The sequence below is a fragment of the Amphiprion ocellaris genome, chromosome 3 (genome assembly GCF_022539595.1).
Source record: "Amphiprion ocellaris isolate individual 3 ecotype Okinawa chromosome 3, ASM2253959v1, whole genome shotgun sequence".
NCBI classification, from domain to species: Eukaryota; Metazoa; Chordata; class Actinopteri; family Pomacentridae; genus Amphiprion; species Amphiprion ocellaris.
This window is the reverse complement of record NC_072768.1, coordinates 15,146,527-15,155,697: the sequence shown is the minus strand read 5'-3', so window position 1 is coordinate 15,155,697 and position 9,171 is coordinate 15,146,527. Positions and strand designations below refer to the sequence as shown.

The following is a 9,171-nucleotide window of genomic DNA, read 5'->3' as shown; positions in this document are numbered from 1 at the left end:
TGAGCTTATTCAAAAATGGCTTTGACTGTTTTTTTTATATTGAGATAATCATGACAGATATTTATTTTTTGGCAATCTATCAAATTCTATATGGAAAATAACAAATTATATCTGTGTCTGAGAAATCACTTTCAACTAAGTTACCCATTACAAAAACACCTCCCGAGGAAGTGTGTTAATTCCAGATCACATGACCTGCTCCACATGACGTCATTTCCTCCTGAAGAAAAGACTCCAAGGCTTTCTGAGTTATTTAATATAAAGTAGTGTGTGAGTCAAGTGTGGATTTATCGCATGTCAACAGGTTTACTACAATATCTTTATAAATAACTTTCAATTTCAATTTTACTCAGTTATGTATATAATATATAGAGGAATCTTTCTGTAAAAATGCCAGGTGGTGTTTGGTTATAGGCGGCTATGTTGATTTTAGGCCTGAAAACAGCAAAAATGTTAACTATGATACCTGTGAACTATGTTACAAAAAGTCCTGCAATTATATATTCACCCTATTACTGATAAATATGGAGCAGGAATATGTATAACAGAAATTTTGAAGCCCAAATGTCCTCTAATTCTGTAATGACCCATACAGAGTGCAGATCTCCTCGGTTTTTGCATTGTTTCCTGCATACCCAGTGTGTTTTCTCCACCGGGGCTTTGCAGCTTTAAGGCCCAGTCAGTGGGAGGCGGAGCAGGATTCAAATCTGTGGCTCCTCCTCTGCTGATTGTCATCGCGGAAACAGAAACTAAACATCAGCCAAAACAAAATGGGAGCGTCGCTGGAGACCCCCGCGATGTGCCCCGTCTGCAACGTGCAGACCGGGGAGCCCGTCACCCTGAAGTGTAACCACCGGTTCTGCCAGCGGTGTATCGGGGACTTGTGGAGCATCACGCCGTCGGGGCCCTACCACTGCCCGCTGTCGAGGTGTAATACGGTGTACCAGAGTCTGCCGTTTGACAGCAGCCTCATCCGGCTGCCTGCTGCGAGCCGACGGACGCAGCCTCGCAGCTCCACAGGTACAGCTTAACCCCGGTAACGGCGGACCAGTAACCGGACAGAAAGTAGCGTTTAATTAAAGTGCACTGAAGGTAACTGGTGCTAGCTAACTTAGCTAACGTTAAAAGCGTCCTGCTACCATGCTAGTAACGAGCGGATGTGAAACAGCAACAAGGTAATCACGCTGTAATAAGTGGTTTCTAATGCAAGCTAACATTTTCTGTAGCTAATTGGTTATTTTAGCTAATTAACTAGCTTCATTTTTCTTGTAGCACCGAAAGAAATGTCGACTAGACTGGACTTACTCCAAAGAAAAGATGCTACTGTCAGTTTGGAGAAGGTCAAAATACCATCAAATTTAAAGTCCTTCTTAAGAAATTCTTCCTGCGTGGAAGTATACAAGTAAATATTTTTAGGAAAACTTCCTTACAGTGTCTTGATATTCACAATAATGTCCCCAGTGATTGATGAATGAGGATATATGATGACGTTTTTAATAGTGAGCATAATGTGTTGTAGCTCAATTTGAATGCTTTACTGGAACAAGTCATAGACAACTATACAACTTTTTTTCTTTTTTTAACCAATGTCCCAAGCCAAACAGCTAGCTTAATCTTTGACAGTGTTTTTTAAAATTAGTATTTTATTTTGCAGCATGTCCTCTTTGTTGTTATTGTTTTTTGTTGTTTATATATTTTGTTTTGAAATGTGAAAACTTAGAGTAACTATATCATTAGAATAAATGTGGCAGAGTACATTTCCGTCTTATTTTCAAATTGGTCAGGTAATTTGTTAGAGTATATAATAATATATTGTGTTCTTCTTAATATTTAAATAAATTGGGTAAATTTGTAGTTTACATAATGTTGTAGATCTTCTCCTTAATATTTAGATAAATTGGGTAAATTTCTGTAATAAATATTATTGTACAGTCTTACCCTGAATGTTAAAATTAGTCTGGTAAATGTGTAATTGATATAATATTGCAGGGTCTTAACTGTGATATTTTCCATCACTCTGGCTAAAGTACATAATGACTTATACTGAATAATATTTAAACTTGTTCTTAAAATTTATAATGGCGGTCTTGCTTTTCTACCGGAAAGTACAGTAAGGTGTTTTTTGTTTTGTTTTAAAACATTTTGTTGTGTTTATTAATATTGACTTTTAGCATTTGTAGTCTTGTCATTTTAACTTTTTCTTAATTGTTGTCATGTTGCTTTCTGGGGATCCTGCTTTTGTGTTGTCTGTCAAAGCACTATGTAAACCTTTGTTTATAAAAGTGCCATTTTACTCACATAATTAATATTTTAAATCTTTTTCAGTCATGAAGTCACTTAAAATTGAAATACTCAAGGATGAGGCACGAAATTGTAAAACCAGAGTCATGACAGATGAAACATTTGTTCAGACACTTCAAAATACATGCCTTGTGGCTATTAACCGAATCTGAGCCACAGAGTGTATATTGATAAATGTGCAGCATAAACAACCCCTGAACATTTTACTGAAAAAAATAGGCTAAAAGCTTGGAAGAAGTTTTATTTTGTGGACTTTTACAGTTAAGAGTGCCCAGCACATAGTGATTCAATAAGTTTGTGCCTCTATAGATCACAGAGACAGTAAGAAGCCACTGTTTTGCTGTATGTGCACTCTTACTACAAAGTAGGTAACTCATACTGTGGCTACTATTGCTGCTGTGGTATTGGTTTCTTAAAATAGTTTAGACTTAGTTTGAATTATGAGGCTTTGGGGTTTCAAAACCTCTATAATTGGGGCTAATGCCATCAAAAATAAAGCAGCTTTTGGTATTTGGACTGGTGAATGTTAACGGGTTAAAAAGCTGTTGTGTAATTTATTGGTAGCAGTGTTCTGTGTTTGTGTACAGTGTCAGGGGTCAGAGACTCAAACTCAAAGTGTCATTTCGGGGCCTGTGTTTGTTTTCTTTTTATTAAGCAAACAGTCAAAGAAGGTCAAAGTGTAACTAAAACGTGTGTCAGGGGCTTATGCAGCTTTCCTGTGTTTAACATATGGGTCAATATATTATTGCGGGACTTTTTGTAGCATAGCTGACAGGTATCATAGTTGACATTTTTGCTGTTTTCAGGCCTAAAATTGACAGGGCTGCCTATAACCAAACACCACATGGCATTTTAGAGAAAGATTCTTTTAAAATGTTACATAAACAATTGAGTAAAATTGAAACAAAGTTATTTATCAAGCTATTGTAGTAAACCTGTTGACATGCAATAAATCTACACTTGACTCACACACTACTTTATATTAAATAACTAAGAAAGAGGAGAAAGAACATACCTTGGAGTCTTGCCAGTCTTTCCTTCAGCAGGAAATTGCATTGAATCAATACACTTCCTTGAGAGGTGTTTTTGTAATGGGTAACTTAGTTGAAAATGATTTCTCGGACACAGATACAATTTGTTATTTCCCATGTACAATTTGATATATTGCACAAAAAATAAATATCTGTCATGATTATCTCAACTTAATAAAAGAAAAACACAATGAAAACAATTTTTGAATAAGGTCATTTTATTATTGTTCAGCTAATTAAAAGGTGGTTGTTATTAAATTCAGATGGTTATTTAGCTGACATTTTAGTGATATCCAGTCATTTTTAATTAGTAAGTGATTGTTTCCATAATAAATAATTATGAAATTTCTAAAGACATGATCATATTGAACATAAAAAACATTGTTTTTTTTACTTTTAATAAAAATGTATGCAAGATATATCCTTGGATTTCAGGGTCCCTCAATTATATATTTACCCATACAGTAAATGAACATTACCTACATAGTATATCATTTGTATTTCACTGCTTATGAATTAAGCAACATAGATTCAAGCATTGATTTTGGATCACAGCTGTAAAGCTGAAAACTTTTTCTTTCTAGCTATCCTAAGTGAGCTTACACAGTCAACACAAAAAGTCACACAAGTCCAAAAAAAGCTAATATAGACGGTAGCCTGCAGTGTTGATATGGAGTATTGCTATAAAAGTGATGAGTTACCTTTCCACCTGACCAAATTTGCTAAGTTTGTATTGTCTCTTTTACAGACACATCCAGTAATGATGAACAAACTAGATTTGACTCGACACTGAGGAGGCCATCACTGACCAGCCGACTCCTCGGGAAGAGAAAGGCCAACACACCTGTTCCTGAGCAACCTGATACAAAGCGGGCAACTGTGGAGTCTCCCCGTAGTCAGTCCCCCAACAGGGAGAGTCCTACCAATTCCCTGTTAAATAAACCTGGGCAGTCGACAGATGTGGACACATCCAACAAAGCAGCAGCACAGTGTGAACGTGGTGATGGTGCGTCTTCCAGCGAGAACTCTGACAGCAAGGCAGTACCTGCAAGTGATGGGCCACAAGACATCCCAGTTCAGCAGAGCAAGAGTAAACCAGAGGAAATCGTCTTGCTGGATGAATCCGACAGCTCAGATGAAGTAGATTTATGTGAATCACCTCCTCTTGCAAACAACAAGAAAGACACAGAAGTGACAGGAGTTCCTGCACTGCTAAAGAAACCTGCCTCATCTGTCAACTCTCCTGGGTTCTCAGTCCCAGAAGCGAATGCATCTCCTGTACATCATGCCGGCAAGGCACCTTTGATATTCAGTAAAAGTCCTCTGGCTGCTTCAGGATCCCCAAGTGGTGTTGGCTTGTTCTCCAGGCCAGAGAACAAAACTAACAGCCCTGTGCCCTGTCATTATTGCCCTAAAACTGGGTATCAGTCTGCAGTGAAGACCTGCCTGGTGTGTGGAGCCTCCATGTGTACAGAGCACCTGCGCCCTCATTTGGACTCCCCTGTCTTCCAGAATCACACCCTGGTTGCTCCTGTGGAGGACATTTCTCTCTGGAGGTGCCAGGAGCACCAGGAGATAAACCGGATCTACTGCCGGCAGTGTTCAGTGTGTGTGTGCACTGTTTGTACCGTCATCGGCGCCCACCGCGACCACGTCTGCATCAGCATCAGAGAGGCAGAGAAGGAGCTCAGGGTGAGTGTCGACTTCATGGAGTCACACAGTTTAGACCACATTTTGACAGTTAAAGTGTTTGCTTTTTAGGCAGTTGTGCTTTAGCACGTTCAAACTGAAATGAAAGAACACAATATTAAGTACAAAGAACTGTGTGTGACATGTAGGGATAACTGAGCAGACAGGCATTATTTCAATTCTAAAAAATTATGCTGTATCTTCAACCAATGTCTGAAATCTTTGACTCTTGCTGGACTAAGCTGAATGTCGATTTGTCAGAATAAAATCTAAATCATTGACAACTAGTCAGTTAATTCTTGCAGCCTACTTACAGTTATCCAGTTTTTCAGAGTCTGAATGTGGAGGATGGAAGATTGAGGGTTAATTTTTTTAAATTATTTTTATGTGCAAACAAGTAATACTTGACTTTTTCTCTGAGGTTAACTAACTAGTTACAAAGTAATTTATAGTGGATGCATAAACTCAATTATAGTTGAATTCACACTGAAGCCTCCAGCAGACGAATACTCTCATTATCAATTCACACGTTCCACTAAGTGTGACAATAAGAACGTGGCCTTTCTGTTGCCTTTTAAAGAAGTCTATTCGTACTTTCTCGAGTGCAACCACTTTATTTATATCAGGACAAGAAAGTTTTTTTAAAGATGTGCTAAATGTGTTTTTCTATGCCTCTAAGGTACCAGTTATTCCAATGTTTTAAGAATTAACTTTTAGTCTCTGCGGATGTTTTTTCCCAGGGGAACCTGAAAGAAGAGATCAAACAACTGCAAGAAGCTGAACAGCAAGTGAAGAACAGAGTGACTGAGCTCACACAGAAGAAAGAGACGTTCAGAGTAAGAGGGTTAACCCTTTATTTCTCACTAATTCATACATGTATTTAGGTTAATTGCTTGGATTTACAAGAGATTTTTCCTTTCTGTGATATGAGTGTTTTACTGATGTGCAGACAAATCAGCATTTTTTTTCCATGGGAAAAAGTCACCATATATTGATAATATATTGGCATTTCAGTTTTGTTGGTAAACGGATATGATTGGCTATAAATGGATATCGAAAGCCTACAGACGCGTGTTCATATTAGAGTAGGAATACTTTACATGAGTAATTGAAATGTAGGCTAAATACAAATGAAAAAATACAAAAAAATTCATTTATCAACCTTTACTTTTGAGTTGGTGTATGATGATCTCCAGGGTACATTTTGAAAGTCAGATTCATAACACCTATTAGCGCTGTAGCATGTTCAGATGTTTTACTATATAAAGTTGGTTTGAAGTTCATGTGCCTTAAGAAAACGTAATCTTCAATTCAGACCTTGGCATCTGTCTTTTATTGGTTGCAGGGTAGACCAATAATAGGAGTTAAAAGAAACTTTTGGTAACCAAGATGTGGCATGTTTGTCCAGGTGGTTTTAAGTGATGCAAGAAAAGGGGTGAAGCAGCAGTATGGAGCCATCAGAGAGGCCTTGGAGCAGGAGGAGCAATCAGCTCTTCAGTGTGTGACGAAGGAAGAAAGCAAGGTTCTGGGAGGACTAGAGGAGAAACTCGGCCACCTCCGGAGCTCCCTGCAGTCCATCCAACAAGGCCTCCACACGCTGGAGGGTCTGGCTGATGCCAAAGGAGACACTCGCATTCAGGACCAGGCCTTCATCATGGTCCGTTGGCTGTTAGGAGAAGAGTTTGTTTGTTGGTAAAACACAAGATTTACTGTTGACCTGTATGTATTTACACAAGAAAATATCTTCTCTTTTTTCTGACATTGCAGGAATACAGCAAGATTGGCCAACTGTAAGTGATTTGCTTTTAACTTCTGCTTTGTGTGCAAGGAAAATGGTGATTTGTTGAACAAGTCTAAGAGTCAGTTTAATCAGAAAAAAAACTTGTTTGTATAATCAACAGACCTTGCTGTGACAGTTTTACCTGGAACCACTTTCTTCTGTAAAGCCAGTCCCTATGAAAATTGTTGATACTGTTCTGTGGATTATCAAGAGTTGCAGGGATTCTGAGTTGCATTTGATTTGTTTAAAGGGAAGTTATTACTGTGCTGTGAGTACGAATGAAATGACTTCCCCACACACTCAGAGTGAGACATCAGTATAAGAGATGGATATTATAACACCCAGGTATAATAAAACAAAACTATCTGCATAGCGTCATGCCACCAAAGGTGAGTGAGAAAAGCTTTTTTTTTATTGGTAATTTGGGTGAATCATCATTTTGTAACCATTGTTGTCCACTAGTCTAATAGTCTTTAAGTCCTAATGTTCTTCACTGCTGTTCTTCATCATGACTAGTGACATGAGGAGCTGTGTGGGGCAGTTTGAGGCTCCAGAGGAAGTGGATCGTGCTCGACTGCAATGCCTGCAGAGGTGGACAGAGAAGCGGCTGGACACAGTTGTTATCACCATGCCCGGCAAAGACAGAGACCTCTACCGACTGCTCTGTAAGACAAGTGTTTTTTGGGGCGTTTTTTTTTTTTTTTTTTTTTTTTTTTAAACGTCTTACTGAATCTACAAAGAATGCTAGATATCGTGGATAGAAAGAGTAACCACTGAGGAGGTGCGTACAAGAGCAAATGTGAAAAGAACAATGCTGGCAACCATTAAATCGAGAAAAGTCAGATTCTTAGGACGTGTGATGAGGAGGAATAGTATAGAGAGTCTTGCAATAACAGGCAAAACAGAGGGGAAAAAAAGCAACAGGATGCCAGAGAATGGTATGTATTGACAACATCAAAGATTGGACACATACATCGAATGCCAACACTACTACATGCAATATATGACAGAGAAAAGTGGAAAGGCATGGTCATCGATGCGATTAGGCAAGATGCCTTAGAAGAAGAAGAAAACTTACTGGATCACAGCTAATTAAACCATTTTTAATTAGCTGCATATTGTTAGTCATTTAAATTCTTCTTTTTTTAAATTTCCTGCATACAGATGGCACCACCCCCTCCCTGGATACAGATACAGCCCATCCGAAGCTGCAGGTGTCTGATAATAACAGGAGGGTGACCTACAGCGAAGCCCAGCAGGCCTACACCGAGCACGAGGCTCGCTTCAGCTCCTTCCCTCAGATCCTAGCCTCCGGTGCCCTGGAGGGGGGCCGCTGGTACTGGGAGGCGAACGTGTCGGTGGATGACGGCCGCTGGAAGGTGGGGCTGTGTGAGGGTCAGATAGAGAGGAAAAGCCAAAAGGACAGCGCTCGTCTGGGGTTCAACAGTTACTCCTGGTGCCTGGCCTGTGACAAAAAGAAGGTGGAAGCCCTGCATAACAAGATAACGGCTCCTGTGGATGCAGATGGGCTGCAAAGAGTAGGAGTGTACCTTGATTTTGAAGAAGGTATTTTGTCATTCTTTAATGTGACACCAGGGGGCAGTCTAGCTTTAATGCATTCTTTCAAGCACAGTTTTAGCGGCCCTCTTTACCCAGCCTTCTCTGTGTCTAAGACACAGCTGGCCATCTGTGATCTGTTCCAGTCGTAAACCAAACAACAGTGACATGTTAATTCTGATGACAATTTACAGAATGCATGAAAGCATCGTGCCTTTTCACATGTTCATTAAAATGTGTATATTCCTTGCGTATAATAGTTCAGATTTACTTTGTATATGTTGCTAAACTCATGAAAAAATCTTTGAATGTGATTTTTTTGCATCAGAATTTGATAGTACTGTAACTGTCATGATAGTAATGCTATTCACTGTAGACTGTTACTGTTACAAATACTTATTTTTTGCCAGAATTTTTAATGTCTTTTTAATTGGGTATTCTCAGTTTACAAATGAGCAGGTTTTTAAATGTGACACGAGTTAAAAGCGCTGATCAGTACAAAGTTAACTTGGATAATATCAGGTGTTCTTTATATCTTGTCATCTCTTCGCTCCTATAGTGACCTTTTGTCTTTCTGCTGAAATAAAATGTCAATTTCAAAAGCAAAGTAAAACCTGCGTTGCTGTGATTCTTCCCATTTGCGTTTAAATAGAAACAGGTGTGTGTGTGTGTGTGTGTGTGAGTGGGTGGTGTGTTTCCCCTCAACAGGTGATGGTTGGTGTGTTAACTTTGAAATCTCACTGCCCCCACACCATGTTTGCTTTACTGACAACAAACACTGCTTTTGGCACAAACTCCTTACAGCATCACAAA

The 9,171-nt window shown here is 39.0% G+C and overlaps 1 protein-coding gene across 1 annotated transcript; it reads left to right on the top strand.

The window, feature by feature from the left end:
• The first annotated feature begins 725 nt into the window (after window positions 1-725).
• Window positions 726-8,965, top strand: si:dkey-29p10.4 (tripartite motif-containing protein 14). Its single transcript, XM_023277905.3, has 7 exons — window positions 726-1,020; window positions 4,081-5,024; window positions 5,762-5,857; window positions 6,430-6,678; window positions 6,789-6,811; window positions 7,318-7,466; window positions 7,966-8,965. Exons 1-7 carry the CDS (start codon window positions 771-773, stop codon window positions 8,508-8,510), a joined length of 2,256 nt encoding a protein of 751 aa, XP_023133673.2. The 5' UTR covers window positions 726-770; the 3' UTR covers window positions 8,511-8,965.
• The last annotated feature ends 206 nt before the right edge of the window (window positions 8,966-9,171 follow it).